Raw genomic sequence first — 16,092 nt, forward strand, 5'->3', positions numbered from 1 at the left:
TTCTTTTAAATAAGCTGTTTGAGATCCCAAATAATGATGAACACAAAAGTAACCAAGCGGAACAAATAGACTTCAACAAACAGAAACCACCACCACAGCACTAAGCCCATCAGTGTGATAACCAAAGTGCACAATCTCCAATCTTTCTTTTGCATTAGTTGTTATCATCAGCTACAATCACCATTTCTTTATCTTGCTAGCACAATCAATTTAAGTGAATTTGATGCTTTTTAGATGGCATGCACCACAGGCAGCATTAAGACTACATAATTTTAGCAATTGCTGCAAGGGCTCTGCAAAGAGCTAATGTGCCACACCACACATGCAAAAGTTGTGCAAAAATCCTCTGCCTCTGTTCCACAGCAGTGAAGTGTCTCTCTTTTGAATGTCAAGGTAACAGTAACAGGTAAAAAACACACAGTTGTCAACTAAGGCCAGTAAATAGAGAGGAATTACACGTTTAAAAATGTATTGATTGAAAATTTATATAAGGCGGATATGTACAGGTCTATTTTGCTACTCATTTGTGACCTCAAATAGCTTTTACATACATGGTTAAATTCTCTTTTAAAAGAAAGACACGCCATACTGCTCATACAGTTCCATCTGAACTGCAAAGACTTGTCTCTTGCTAGTTTTACACTATGTTTCTCTAGTTGGACTACAGCAAAGTAAGAGAAGACCTGCATACCATGCTCCTATGTCTAGGCAAACCCTCAGTCTTACTCAGATCCCTCCAAGGGTAACATATAAAAACATACAACTCCTAATCATCATTTTCCTCATCATCAAACGACAGAAGGCTGCTGTTTATTTGCTTAGCTGTACTTTGAGGAGTAGTTGCTTCTCTCTTAGTTTTCTGTGCCTCTTTCATCTTCTTTCTTGAACTTACATTGAAGTCCAAATTTTTCTCTGACGAACGTTTGGCTGGTTTCCTGAATATAATTTTTCCATCAGCAGGTTCTGGTTCACCATCTATAACAAAGACAGTAAAATCAGAACACATCTGCACATGTTCACACACACATACAGACCTTCACCGCTATCTATACTTGGTCCCCAGAACCAAGACCAGCGAGACCCTGACAAAACACAACTGTGAAAATAGATTTTTTTGGCCACAAAATGTCCTTCATCCACACACATCTGCTACATGGCAACCAGCCCTTGAAGCCAGGTCTCCTGCAGCTCCTATTAGAAGTGGGTTCTCACTAACCAGAGCTATAACTTCAAAGAGACTGTGAGCAGTCTCACACAATCCAGTCACATCACTTACCAAAATGGAGAGGACAGCTTCATAGGATCCCTTAATTCCACTTCACTGTTTGTACAATCCATGACAACACATGCACTTATTCCAGAATTATGGTGTATCTTTGAAGAGCAAAACGCCACATACACAAGACAAAGCTTTTTAATATCTGCTGTCCTGCTGAAACAGCTAAAAAGATCACATGGCCATAAATCTGCCTTTTACTGTCATATAGGATGAAAGTTTTAGGGCTTGTTTGTATCTGCAAAATCACCAAACTATTCCAAACAAGTAATTCTGCTCCTCAACATGTATTAGAGCAAATAAGTTAAAAACAAGGATTTGTTATCTTCCTTCAAGGATTATCAGAGACAGGCAGAAAGCTACTGCACAAGTAACAGCACCAAGGCAGTATTCCTGGGGAAAAAGTGCAATTGTAAAGTCATGAATTGGACATAAACGCTCATGCAGTGATTTGCAACTTGTATAATGTATATCTGACTGGGTGTTAGAAACCATTAGGTTTTGAGCAAGATACTTTTCCTAAAGTACCTTTGTGAAATTCTTTATTCAGTAGAAATTTCCTCACAATATGCATGTGTTGGACAACACGATGTGCTATTTAGTTATAAACACTAAATATCTTTTGTCTTTAGCACGAATTCTTTCCTCAATATACAAGCATTATGACAGAAGAACATTTCAGTGGTAGCATATGCAGCACTGCCTGAAACACTCTTCAATGCATACTCTAAGCATTACAACTATTAAATCTAGTGTCTTAAGGGTTGTGTGGTACAAATGACCACAGAATCATAGAAGCCCAGACTGGTTTGTGTGGGAAAGGACATTAAGATCATCCAGTTCCAGGCCCCCTGCCACAGGCAAGGACACCTCACACCAGACCAGGTTGCTCCAAGCCCCTGTGTCCAACCTGGCCTTGAACACTGCCAGGGATGGGGCAGCCACAGCTTCTCTGGGCACCCTGTGCCAGCACCTCAGCACCCTCACAGGGAAGAACTTCTGCCTTATAATCAACCTGAACTTCCCCTGTTTCAGTTTGATGCTGCACATGTGATATCAAAGTTTAGGAAATGCACATGGTATATTCTGGGAGGGAAAACCAGCTATTTCTGAAAAACATCACAGCCAAACAACCAAAATGCACTATGTATCATTATCCTCAGAAGCTGGGCATCAATTTTTTGGCTCAGCAGTTTAATATCAAATAATTCCCCTTACTAATTGTTGCTTAAATACCTTGTTTATTTGGAAACCCTGATCTGAAGCACAGTGCTAGCCAAATTCTGGTAGAAAAAGGCATCTGTAAGAAAAATTGCACTTAGGAGCAGACACAACTGTCCATGTACTTGAGTGTGCACACTAGACACAGCACCAGCTCCACTATGGGAACAGGACAACCAGCTACTGCATCAGCATAAGGAGCATCAAAAGTCTTCATTGAACACTCTTTACATTTTCTTAGAACAGTAAATTGAAAACCAAACCCCTAAAACTGTACTGAAAGCATATGCATAAAATAAGTCAGATAAACAGCTATGTACTCATACATATGGAAAAATGGAAGCCAGAAATCTTAGTGTTACTCCAAAATCTCCTGCGAACTGCACAAAATGATTTCATCTTGTCTACCACAGAGAAACTGATCTTTGTAATGTGAATTTAATGCCTAATAAGCAAAGTGCATAAACTGAGCAAAGCTCAAAAACTCCATCAAAAAGTCCACTACCTTAGCTCTGATCTTCAAGGCCTCAGTACTGTTTGTGGATCATTGTGCATCAAAGGAAAAGGTTTTACCTCTTGGCCTGGTTAAACACTGGCAAAATTTCATCATATGCTCAAAAACATTCCTTTCAGCAGGAAGGCCAGGGCACCTTAGAATCACAGACTGGTTTGGGTTGGAAGGGATCTTGAGGTCATCCAGTCCAAGCCCCTGCCATGGGCTAGGACACCTTCCACTAGGCCGTGTTGCCCAAGGCTCTGTCCAACCTGGCCTTGAACGCTGTCAGGAATGGAGCATTCACCACTTCTCTGGGCACCCTGTGCCAGTGCTTCACAACCACCACAGGGAAGAGCTTCTGCCTTAGATCTAACCTGAACTTCCTCTCTTTCATTCTGAACCCATCACCCCTTGTCCTATCACTATAATCCCTGATGAAGAGCCCCTAATGTTCTCAGCCTGTATTTGTACAGGAGGTGCTCCAGGCCCTGATCATCCTCATGGCCTCCTCTGGACTTTGGATCTCAAACCAAGGCCTGAAGACAAGGACCTTCAAATGAAGACAATCACTACAGATACAAAACAGGAAAGACCAGAGCCTCAAAACTGAGTATTTACATGTTTTGAAAAAGTAAGAGGTTCTCTTCACAACAGCCGGCCAGCAACACATCATTTGTGATTTATTAACATGTCTTAGCATTCATATGCAGTGGAAAGGAAGACTCTCAGTTGGGAAATTTACTTCCCTGCTACCTTTTCAGCTTCAGAGTTTCACAAATGACCTGATTTGGGGGTTTATATATTTCCTTTTATATATACACACACACACACGTATGTATATATATCTCTATATGTATTTGGACCAATATCTGTTAAAGTAATTTCACTTTCAACTCTGGGATAAAAATCAAAGCAACAAGAAACATAATTAAATCATGAGCATCAAACTTTCTTTATAGTTCCCATTTTTAGAATTGACCTTTATCCAAAAAAAAAGGAATTATTCAAACCTCTCTTTATTAAACTGGAAGTAACCAGCCATCTAAATACCTGCCCCTGAGTAGAAATCAGAATGTAAATCTAGAGGTCAGACTAACAGTGCAAAGATGGCCAAAGACTCAACAAAGCCCACAGCAAGCTGTAGCACACTCACCCACACTTTCATTTCCGGTTTCACACCAGGTCCTCTCCATAGCAGAGGAACAACGAAGCACTTATCCTTTTACTCCCATAACGCAAAAATAGGAAAAGGAAGCCAAGACCTCATATTAACTACTGATGAACAAATAGAAACACAATAATGTAGAACAAAAGGCACCAGTCCCCAAAGCATAGCGATCCAACACTCCTGGTACCTACTCCTGTGGATTTTTTTCCTCCAAATGCAAGCTATTTCCAAAGGGGTAATAGGCAGAGGTGCCAAAATCCCATAAGGACTCAGTACTATACTCCTCACGCTACATGCAATTATGTCTGAAAAATTCACACAACTAATGAAAGGCAGTATTAAATGGTCGAAAAGTAAGCAAGTATCAAGCTCCCTTTTATGGATTATCTCTCTTTGGCTGTAAGCAAGAAATAAGTAGTTTGCAACTCACCTGATTCATGTGATTTTAAGGACTCTTTGATTTGCTGTTTAATTTTCATCGCTTCTTCCGCAGTCAAGTCCCCCTTCTTCAATGTTACCACTTGAGGCTGCTCATCTTCCTTGTCACTGACATTGTCACTATCCTCATCTGCGAGTGGAAGCTGCTCTCTCTAGACAGGAGAGAAATAAAAGCAAGTCTGACCACCCCACTCAATCACAGCCACTGAGGATGGGCTACTTGTCTTTGGTTTCACTTCTGCAGTGAGGTTAGTGAAGAGATTTTGCATACTTGTCAATGCCAAACTCTCCCAACACACATTGTCCCAGTGACACTCCAATTCTATCCTGAGACATGGCATCCCCTAGAAAAGAAACTGTATGGGCTCTTTCAATTAGAGACCAAAACAGCAGGAACTTGGAAGGTGAAAAATTCATTCCCTTGTTCCTTTACTGTACAAGCACTATCTGCCATGCAACACTAAGAAAATCTTAAAATGTGTGGGTCCATATTTGAATCTTCTATGCTGTACTCCAAGCAGCACAGAGAAAGGGAGTCTATGGTGGCTTTGTTATTAAAGCTGCCTAACCAAATCACTATAAGCATTATGGACTGACACAAAGAAAACCATGTCCCTGTTTCCACTCTCTCAAATTCATGCTCTGAGACACAAGAATCATTTGGGATAAAAAATTGTAACAATAAACTTTCTGGCATGCAACAACAGAAAGCTTGGAAGTAACAGAGGAACTTAAAACTCATAAGGAAAAGTATAGATAGCATTACCACTATCTACTGAATTTACCAAGAGCTAAACAAAATCTTCTTGGGGGAGTGAAACAGTTTGTACAACTCAAGGCATGCTTTTATCTCAAATTTCTTTTTTTAACAAATCCTTGTGACTATTACTTTCCTGGAGAGGGTAAGGTGATAATGGCCACTTTATACAGGAACTGAACCTTAAATAGCAGTACAGGCAAATGGTGCAAGTGGCACAAGTCAATACATTGGCTGCTTGTGATAAGAAATATTTTCATGAATAAATTATATATCCAGTGGCACAAATACAGTTCAAATCAAGGCGGTAACAATGGTGGGGCGCTTTCTTTTTTGCTAGCTTAGTTTTCAGCTGCATCGGTTAGGGTGGGATCATGCAAACACCTGCACAAGTACAACCAGGTCACCACCACCACTGCACAAACAGCACTACCAGCTGATGTTAAACGACCGCTTCAATTTACAGTTCCTTAGTTATAACACATACATAACTCTGCATGTGTTATAATGACAGGCCTCTTTTACAAGGCATCCTGCAAAATCTCAGCAGGAAACACATGCAAAAACACATTGGAAACAGAAAACCCCTCAGAAAAGGCTGCCTTTTAACAAGCTGTCTCCAACACCCCTGCCCTGACATCACATTAGTTTGCTGACCTGTATTAAGATGATGTTAACTCCTTTTCGATGTTACTTTTCAGCCGCTAAAACACTTTTGTACTATATTAGTCAACCGCTATTTATTCTGTTTGGGTTTTGTAAGGCCAGGTGAATTTCGGACATCACTTCTGTTTCCCTGTTGACACAGACCCTTGCACACTGACTACTCTGCGAGGTGCACCATGCTCCCCTCGGCTGCGATCATCAGAAACAGCAGCGGGAAAAGGCGCTGCAATTTCTTGATGGTTTGAATCGAAATAAGACGACAGTTTTCTTAATTTTAAGCAGGCAATTACTGTTCCACTTCTCCTACAGGGACAAAGCTGTAGTGCTGCTTCCCCACCGCCTTCCACTTAAGCCTGGGGCACGGGAGGCCCCATGAAGCGGGGGCTGCCGCTTCCCACCCCCGGAAAGGGCCACTCGCCGGGTTACAAAGGAAGCAGGGCCCCGCACAAGCGGAGGGCCGCGCTGCCCAAGGCCGTTACCTTGGTTTCCACCGTGGGGCCCTCCCGATACCCGACCTGCCGCTTGAAGCGGCTGAGGAAGGCGGGCTCGGCCGGCCGCACGTAGGACACCTGGTTCCGCTTGCTCATGGCCGCCACAGAGCCGCCTTCCCCTCAGCGGCCCTCGGCACGTCAAGGCACGTCCAGCCAATGGCAGAGAAGACAGAGCGAAATGGCCGCGCTGACGTCACGTGCGGGAGGGGGCGGAGCCACGTCGGCTGCGTCTCTTGGCGTCAAATTTGAACGCTCCGCCGTTTAGCGAGCGGCGCTGCGCGGGCGGGCGGGAGGGAAGGAGCATGGCTTCCGCCAGGAAACGTAAGCGGGGGCCCGGCAGCCCTGAAGAAGGTGAGGAGCGTTTTAGCCGCATGTGGGGAGCGGGCAGCGTGAGAGGGGGGGGTTCACCCGCATGTGGGAACCGAACCGGAGCGGCGCGGTGTGGTGCCCGTGGCCTGGTGAGGGGCGGCTCTGCTGGGCTCCTCAGCACAAGACGGGCAAGGAGCTGCTGGAGAGGGTTCAGTGAAGGCCGTAAGGGTGATGGGGGTCTGGAGCATCTCTTTTGTGAGGAGAGATTGCGGGAGCTGGGGCTGGTTAGTCTGGAGAAGAGCAGACTGAGGGGGGATTGGGGGTTGGACAAGATAATCTTTACAAGTCCCTTCCAACCCGGCCGATTCTGGGATTCTGTGGTGTCACCCATGTGCGAGAGCTAAGAGGGTCGAGTAGGGGCCTGGCTGGGCTCGGTGCCCCATGGAGAGGCCGATGCTCCGGGGCTGCGATCCTGGAGGGGCCACGGTGGGGTCGGAGCAGCGGCACGGCGAACAACGATCCCCGCCGCTTCCAGGAGCGCTTTTGGCATTGACATCCTTGAGTGATATCCCTAAGGGCTTCCCATAGTTGATAAGTGTGAGCTGCCCTCCCGAGCGGGAAGCTTCACAAACCCGGCTGCTCTCAGCTGCCGCGCGTTAATCGGTTCGTTCTCTGTAATGTTATCGAGTTTGAATTAGCTGTGAGTAAGGGGCTGGAGCACCTCCCATACAAAGACAGGCTGAGAACATTGGGGCTGTTCAGCCTGGAGAAGAGAAGCTGCGTGGAGACCTCAGAGCAGCTTCCAGTGTCTGAAGGATGCTGGAGAGGGACTCTTCATCAGGGACTGCAGCAATAGGACAAGGGGTGATGGGTTCAAACTGAAACAGGGGAAGTTCAAATTAAACATAAGGAAGAAGCTCTTCCTTGTGTGACACCGTGCAGATGAGGCCCTCAGTGATGTGAGTTAGTGGTGGCCTTGGCAGTTCTGGGGAATGGTTGGGCTTGGTGATCTTTTCCAACTCAGTTCATTCTATGGTTCTGTGAAAGCAGGCAGGCTCACACAGCAATGGCAAAGTATTAATGTACCTACACAGCAGCAGCAAGTTATTTGTGTAGTATTAATGTTAATGAGAAGGTTAATATCTTTGTGCATCTTAATTCCACTTGTAAAGGAATCTTCTTACAACAAAACCTATGCACTCTTGGAGACTTTATGAGGTCTTTATTATTGGAGTATTTTGGTAAATCTTTCATTGTCACTTGTTTTTTTTCTTTTACATCTGATTATGTTAGTTAATATTTTGACTAACCTGTGTGAAATAATTTCATGTCAGAGTCATCCTTAAGTAGAAGACAAGTAACACTATCTACCTATGTAGTAATAGACCCTTGAGATGTGAAGCTGTGCAAAATGATGCTGATAGCTGCAAGAGACCTTAATGCATTAGAGTGCTCTGTATTACTTCATTAAAATGAAAGGAATTTGACTACTTTTTTTTAAAAAGTGAAAGCTGTTCAGCTGTTCAGGTTTAGGAAGGTGAGTTTTTGCAGTGATGACAAAAAAACCTATTTCCTGCTGTGTTGGTTTACCTGCAGTTGAGTTAGCAGTTTTAAAATATAAAGGGAATATACAATTCTATTAGTATCCATGTTCCTAATTCTCCCAAACACTTGCAAACCCTTATATATGTTAATTTAAGAGCCTACTCACACTGCAGGACTGGAATTTTCTCTACCTTTGCAAGAAACTTGGAACTTTCTGTCAGGGGAAGATAGTTACTTACTATTGTTGTAAAGTTCTGATTTGTGCAGGAAGCAGTTATTTGCAAGGCTCTCCATTTATCTCCCTCATTTTCTATTTCTAAAATATTTTCAATTTAAATGACTTTTTTTAAGCAATAATTTTATCTTGTTTAATTATGTGTGTTTCATTTTTATTTTCTAGGAGATTTATGTGACTCTGCATTACCTTTGAACACATCTAGGTAAACTAATATTGGACAGTTTGCATGTATGAATAATCACATTTGTGTCAGGGATAATTTATAATGGTCCATGTGTTTGACCACACAAAGATAGAAAAGTACTGTCTGTCCACTTTGGCTGCTCCCCAGAAAGTCCAGTTTGGTTCCTACCTGGAAAGTTTGGCATTAGAATGCCCTGGAAAAGTCTCGACCCTTGGAGACCTTTCTAGGTATTGCTGGCCACTTCTTCTGACGTAGGCTGGCCCCCTGCATCGGAATGAGTGTGTATTTTTGTCAGTATAAAAGCCCAAGCCTCATGCAATGCGAGGAGGCAGAGCCTCATACCACCCGGGTCAACATTGCCTACCTGGGGATGCCCGCTAAGATTGAGCCTGCCACCTCGCCCTGCCATGAAGTCTCTTGGAGCTTGTTTGCTGATCATCCTTGCAAGGTCCTTGGGGTTGGTAAGATAACCAAATGTCAGAAGTATCCTTTACTGTATTTGCTAATATCTCTATATTTTCCTATATTAATAAACTGGTTGTGAGTTCTCCATTTGTGTCTCGTTTCTCTCACCCGGAATACTTGAACTCCGGAACAACATTGCATATAAAGTGCAAACAACACCTACTATAACTGTGAAATAAACTTAAAGCTTTTCTTTCGGTGTTTTCCTGCGCTATTCTGTTCCTTTCTCTTTTTTGCCAAAACTAAAAACTAGTAAGAGTTGTAACACCCTTGTGCTATAACTGCCTTTTGGGAAAGAATGAAGTAAATTCAAGATTGCTACCACTTCATTTAAGATGTGAGTTCTTTAATATTATATCTGTATATACTGGTATTTATGCCAGAACTTCTCAAAGTTTTAATGTCAGAGTCATGTGCTTACTCAAGCTAAATTTACTGGTGCATCTTCTGATAAATGTGATGAAATAGGTTAGGCAGCTTTTAGATATAGGTGCTGCTGTACTTCATTGGACTCGTGGATCAAGAATTGGTTGTTCTTTCCCTTCTTGTGAGCAGCAAATTGAAATGCTAGCATTTTTCTTGCTGGAATGTAGCATTATCCACTCCATTTATAGTCTTTTTCAGTAGAGAGAAGGATGCTTGAAGCTCCTGGTCTTAGAAACTACTGAAACACTTGTAACAACACTGTTTTTGTATGTCTTAGATTCACTGTGAAATGTGTTCTTTTGGAGCTAAAATTACGTGGAATAGCAATGAATTCCAATAATTCCATGTTGTTTGCTTTTAAATCTGCACATTGTGACCTTCATTAAATCCATGGCTTGTAGTGAATTGATGTGTACACAGTGAATTGATGCATATAATATACTACTATTACAGCTAATAGTGGTATATTTTCAGGAGGGACCTTTGTATGACTTTATGTTTACTCTGATTTTTGTGATCTAATTTTCTCAAACAGCTGCTAAATCCATTTTGAAGTAATCTAATGCATAAATATTCCTTTAGTGCTGAAGGTGATGCTATCAAAGTCTGCGTAAGGGTACGTCCACCTTCAGAGGGAACCGCCTTAAGCAATGGACATCAAGGCTTGTGTTTATCTGTTCTTTCCTCAAAAACCATCCGTCTGCATTCGAAGCCTGAGCCAAAGATCTTCACTTTTGATTATGTTGCAAATATGGAAACAACACAGGTAATGAATGACTTCCAGAGTCTTGGAATACTATTGCAGATTTTCCTCGCTTTCTGGCAACTGCTACACTAAATCTTTGTGAAGATGTGTGATGCTTTGGGTCTTATTTTTTTCACTGGTCAGATTGGTGATATGCAGTTATAATACAGAAATGTTGGGATAAATTCTGCTCTCTAATAGTTTTAATGTATTTTTTAACTTAATTTCTTTAAAGTTTGTGTTGAAATTGGAACTTCTATTTGTAAATGTTACAGTAACACCTTAGAAAATAAACCTGCCTGTTGGGACAAACATAGAAATCACTGGCAGTCAGTAGCTGGTGATTTGTATATTGGGAACTTAAGAGTTTGTAGCCTGTTTGTTATATTTCTTTCTTATATTTTCCTTTCGAGCAGATGTATTATTCATCTGGGACTGATAATATGGGAAAGAAAATCCTTCAATTTAATTTCTGTGATTGTGCTTGTGATTCTGAACATAATTTTAATTCCTCTAAGACTTCAGTTCCCTTTAGCTTCTGTTTAAAATCACCCTTAAATATGTTAATTTAAGAGCCTACTCAGCCTTCCCCACCCCCTAAAACCCAAAAAACCTACCCACTCTAGGCTGTTAATCTGTAGCTAGGCTGCTCTTGCAGGTCTAAGAAATCTGTGAAAGCAGATGAGGTTAAGAGTTGGGCAGACCTGTTGAATATGCCATTTGGCAATGCAAATGTTGAAAGTTAACTGTATTTGGTAAGTGTCATGGGCTTAATTTTGACAGTATAAACCATATAATCAAAAACACTGAACCAAAATAAGTATAATATCTATTTGAAAGCTGTTACCATGATGCTGAGTTTTGTTATTTTTCTTTCAGTTTATCAAGGAATAAATGTTTTTCAGAGGAGTGGTTTATGTCACAAAGACTTAGGATGTATTATTTTGCTGTGAGAAGTCCAGGGAACACGATACATGTGTAATATTAAGGAATGCAAGTGTTCAAGGCCAGGTTGGATGGGGCTTTGAGTAACCTGGTCTAGTGTGAGGCATCCTTGCCCGTGGCAGGAGGTTGGAACTGGATGATCTTCAGGTCCTTTCCACCCTGAATCATTCAATGATTCTATTTTATACATTATAAAGCTATGATCTGTAAAATGCTGGTAGAAGCAAGACTTAAATGAGTGGTGCCAAGTGTTTTCTCTTTCCTTTGTCCCCAGGAGTCAGTGTTCTCAACTGTGGCCAAAAATATTGTTGAATCTTGTATGAATGGCTACAATGGAACAGTCTTTGCATAGTAAGTCATTTAATGGTAATTCATTGCACCATTTGAGGGCACTGGGTTAATGAGTAGTAGTTGTGGGTTTAAGTGCCAGAGCCTGCTTGGTGTTACAGTAAACTTTGCAAGTGCTTTCTTAGTGTAGCCCAACCCAGGGAATGTTCTTGCATGATGAAGAGTGCTTCTTATTCCTCTTTCAGATGAGTCTGTGGGTGTTATACTTCTAATACTTAAGGCCAATAATGTTGGTTGCTAACTCACTTCAATTTTACTATTCTTTGACTAAAACCTACAAGTTTCATCGTATTGGTAAAGAAAACGCTACTTGTTTTCATTCCATTTTACTATGGGCGTACTGAAAATCTCTTTAACTGCATATTTAGCCAGCTTAACTCTTTAGCAAGTCTTAACTGTCTGTGGGAATACTTGGAAATGATGATTATGACTTTCATAGTGTTTTCAAGGTAGAAATATATCCATGACTAGTAGTATGAATATAATTATATTAACTCGATATCCTTTGGAAAACTGAGATAGCACTTTGATCAAAAATGCTAAGGTGAAGGCACAATCTAATCAAAACCTTACTGTTTTTTTTTTTAGCCTAGCACAGCATTTGCAAAACTGAAGGCACATCTACTTTGTTGCAATATAAAAAGTGTGGAAAAATGAAAGGAAATTGCTCTGAAGTTTCTCTAGCATGGTTAATAACTATGGTCTAAAAAGGGCATACTCAGCTTACAAGTATTTTTTGCATTTTGGGTTTATGTGTACAACTGAGTGACAGAAAACCCCAAAACTGACTCAAAAAGTAGTTTAATATAAATTTGAAAGCTTTTGTTTTTATGTTAAGTTCCTTTCCATCACAAATAAGGAAGAAAATGATGGGGGAGGGGGAGAGAGTAAAGGTGATTTATCCAACAGAATTTCATGTTCTATTTGTCTACCTTTTTAGCTGACTTGTTTCTCAGCTTGCTTCTATAGCTTTTATTTTAAACCATGCGTTCTCCTTAAAAGATGCAGATTAATGAAAAATAAGGAGCCAGAATAAAAATTTGTCTGACTTTTTTTTTTTCTTCTTGTTATTAGTGGCCAGACTGGCTCAGGAAAAACCTTTACTATGATGGGTAAGTGCATGAGAGAATCTTTCAGTGCTTTCCTGGTGTTTTGGTTTTTCTCTTGAGTTGAAATGTCTTGGGATGACTTAGTTTTTTGTCTTCCTACAGATAGCTTTCAGGTTTAAGAAATGGTGTAGTGCTCAGTGCAGTTAATTTTGCTTTATATCAAAATAGTGCAGTATAGGTACTCTCATCTACCTTTTTAGCCCTGTTTTTAACAGGAGAGAAGCTATTCAGGTAAACACATCTAATAAATGCTCTCAAAAATGAATATACTATTGGCTTCCCCTTTTTGGCTGGTATCTCTTGCATGTGTAGCAAAGTACTGCAGTGTGCAAGGGGCTTCCATGTTAAAATATATTGGGGTTTTCAAAATGACTGCTTCCAACCTGACCAGGAAGGTGAGGCCCCTCTGTATAGGGAGGGATCCCTTTGTAATCTTGTTCTTCATACAGTGGTGATTTTAAATGTATTAATAATTTTGCTTGATGTTAGAAAGTTACTGAAATAACCAAAACCAGTTTAGCTGATGTGTATTTGAGGACTACATAGGAATTAATTAAATATGGGGACAAATCCACCCTATCTTTCTGGTTCTTGAAATCAGGGTTAAAGTACCTGCATTGGCATACCTGCACATTTGTACATGCTTTCTGTGGAAGTCATGTGCTTTTAGACTTGGGTGATCTATGGACAGGTAAAATGAACTTTCACAAGCATCATTTAGGCTATGTATGGATCTGATTATGGGATATTATCTTAGATCTTGAAAGCTGATTTTATTGCATTTCTTCTGTGGTTTTGCCACAAACTGACTAAAATGTGGTTGCTGAAATCATCTGTAATGATGTCTTGAAAAGGTCAAACATTGCTCTTAAGTAGTAATAATTCTTGTTTTTAATTCCAAATCTCTTTAGGACCATCTGAATCTGGCAATTTCACTCACAGTTTGAGGGGTGTCATTCCACGGAGCTTTGAATACTTATTTTTTCTAATTGAACGTGAAAAAGAAAAGGTACATTTACCTTATACTTAGTGCAATTAAAGTCTTACATTAAAGATTAGCTATAGTTCTTTGGTAAGTGAAGTTTCCAGGATTATTGCCATCTTGTGTTGGATTTCTTTGTGAGAAACACTTGCTTCTAGTACTCTACCAAATTATAGTACTTTCTTCAGACCCAAGTGTGCTTGTATTTTGAGTCTAAATATGCATGTAGGTTTTGGGATGTTGGTTGTCATCTGGGCATCAGGAATATATCATGCAGAATGCATACGCAAACTAGTAGCCTTAGGTATGTGTAAAAAGAGACTTGCTGCCATGCAATGCCAGACTTAATAAACCCCATCTGTTTATAGTGTAAATTACTGTTTTTCAGGCTGGCAATGGAAAGAGTTTTCTCTGCAAATGCTCATTTATTGAAATCTACAATGAACAGATATTTGACTTGCTAGATTCTGCTTCAGCTGGGCTCCTTCTCAGAGAGCACATCAACAAGGGAGTCTTTGTTGATGGGGCTGTTGAACAGGTGTTGTCATCTGCTGCTGAAGCATACCAGGTATTTTTTGTTGCCTTTTAATATTTTGATGCTTATTCGGTAAATATTCCTCAGATTAAAGCACATACTTTTTGCAGAGTGCCTCCGACACTCTTTTCCCCTGTTTCCATACACTGCAAAACAGTGTAAAAAGCAGTTTCTAGATAATGCTTCCTGCCTATTCCACACATAAAATCATAGAATGGTTTGGGTTGGAGAGGACCTGAAGTCCATGTTGCCCAAGGCTCTGTCCAACCTGGCCTTGAACACTGACAGGGATGGGGCAGCCACAGCTTCTCTGGGCACCCTGTGCCAGTGCCTCACCACTCTCACAGGGGAGAACTTCTGCCTTAGACCTAACCTGAACTTCTCCTGTTTCAGTTTGAACCCATCACCCCTTGTCCTATCACTACAGTCCCTGATGAAGAGTCCCTCTCCAGCATCCTTGTAGCCCCCTTCAGACACTGAAAGCTGCTCTGAGGTCTCCACGCAGCTTCTCTTCTCCAGGCTGATCAGCCCCAATGTTCTCAGCCTGTCTCCATACAGGAGGTGCTCCAGGCCCTGAGCATCCTCATGGCCTCCTCTGGACTTGCTCCAAGAGCTCCGTGTCCTTCTGATATTGAGAACACCAGCACTGCACACAATGCTGCAAGTGGGGTCTCACAAGAGCAAGTCATATAGCTCTGGATTTTGGAATATCTGAATTGCAATTATAATAGTCTTTCCCTAATACTTGTCCTACATGTCTGAAATAACAACAGAAAACTGCATCTCCTGCTACTTAGGCAGCATATATGTTGTAGAAATTGTCAGGTTTATTTCTCCACGAATGAGACACGTATGCATAGTATTCTGTAATTGCGTACTGCTAATATGCACTGTTATTGGATACATTATACTTTCCGTCAGCAATAGCATTCTTGGAGGAAAGAAGTGAATATTATAATTCATGTTTTCATTAACCTTGAGAGCAGCTATGCTTTTTCAGTTTTAAAAGAGCTCTATTGGAAAAATGTAGAGAAGTCCTTGAGATTTTTTGAAAGCTGTTGCACTGAAATATGCTTACTACTGTGGGAAAATACTGAGTACAGTCTGAGACACTTGGTATCATTAGATACCTTTTTCATTCTTAGGTATTAACAATGGGCTGGAGAAACCGTCGTGTAGCATCAACCTCAATGAACAGAGAATCCTCAAGATCACACGCTGTGTTCACTGTCACAGTGGAATCCATGGAGAAAAACAATGAGGTGGTTAACATTCGGTCTTCCCTGCTCAACCTTGTAGACTTGGCAGGATCGGAGAGACAGAAAGACACCCATACAGCAGGAATGAGATTAAAGGTTAGTTCTGTAAAAGCTGTGGTATATTTTTCCTTTCAGACATATTGCCCTGTTCCATCCACCAAATCAATTCACCTTTACTCTTTCCCTTTTTTAGGAAGCAGGTAACATAAATCGATCGCTAAGTTGCCTGAGCCAAGTAATGAAAGCACTTGTTGATATTGGTAATGGAAAGCAGAGGCACATCTGTTACCGGGATTCCAAGCTCACTTTTCTGTTACGGGTAATACAGATCCTCTGGATTTTACATGCTGCTTAGGATGTACAGAAAATACTTGTTTGGGTTTTTTTTTTACTGTAAAAAGCTGAACTCGGGTATATTAAAGATGTTTCAATATTGGGCAAGTGGAAAAGAGCTTGAAAAGTATCTTTTTACCTAAGCAGACTTCCAGT

General features: G+C 41.1%; 2 protein-coding genes across 2 annotated transcripts in view; one reads left to right on the forward strand and one right to left on the reverse strand.

The window, feature by feature from the left end:
* Positions 1–459: 459 nt before the first annotated feature.
* On the reverse strand, positions 460–6,629 carry KIAA1143 (KIAA1143 ortholog). Its single transcript, XM_057431242.1, has 3 exons — positions 6,502–6,629; positions 4,592–4,751; positions 460–975 (listed from the first exon to the last, which is right to left on the reverse strand). Exons 1-3 carry the CDS (start codon positions 6,607–6,609, stop codon positions 767–769), a joined length of 477 nt encoding a protein of 158 aa, XP_057287225.1. The 5' UTR covers positions 6,610–6,629; the 3' UTR covers positions 460–766.
* Positions 6,630–6,806: 177 nt separating this feature from the next.
* Positions 6,807–16,092, forward strand: part of KIF15 (kinesin family member 15) — a 35,170-nt gene continuing 25,884 nt past the window's right edge. The window contains exons 1-9 of the mRNA XM_057431517.1: positions 6,807–6,864; positions 8,768–8,807; positions 10,263–10,446; positions 11,645–11,721; positions 12,793–12,830; positions 13,739–13,836; positions 14,198–14,377; positions 15,490–15,699; positions 15,797–15,922. Coding sequence (XP_057287500.1) covers positions 6,816–6,864; positions 8,768–8,807; positions 10,263–10,446; positions 11,645–11,721; positions 12,793–12,830; positions 13,739–13,836; positions 14,198–14,377; positions 15,490–15,699; positions 15,797–15,922 — 1,002 coding nt within the window. The 5' untranslated portion in view covers positions 6,807–6,815. The remainder of the gene's footprint in view (positions 6,865–8,767; positions 8,808–10,262; positions 10,447–11,644; positions 11,722–12,792; positions 12,831–13,738; positions 13,837–14,197; positions 14,378–15,489; positions 15,700–15,796; positions 15,923–16,092) is intronic.

Source organism: Pezoporus wallicus, unplaced genomic scaffold (genome assembly GCF_028554395.1).
Source record: "Pezoporus wallicus isolate ANWC-B61680 ecotype Strahan unplaced genomic scaffold, APGP_CSIRO_Pwel_v1 scaffold_11491, whole genome shotgun sequence".
In the NCBI taxonomy this organism is placed as follows: domain Eukaryota; kingdom Metazoa; phylum Chordata; class Aves; order Psittaciformes; family Psittacidae; genus Pezoporus; species Pezoporus wallicus.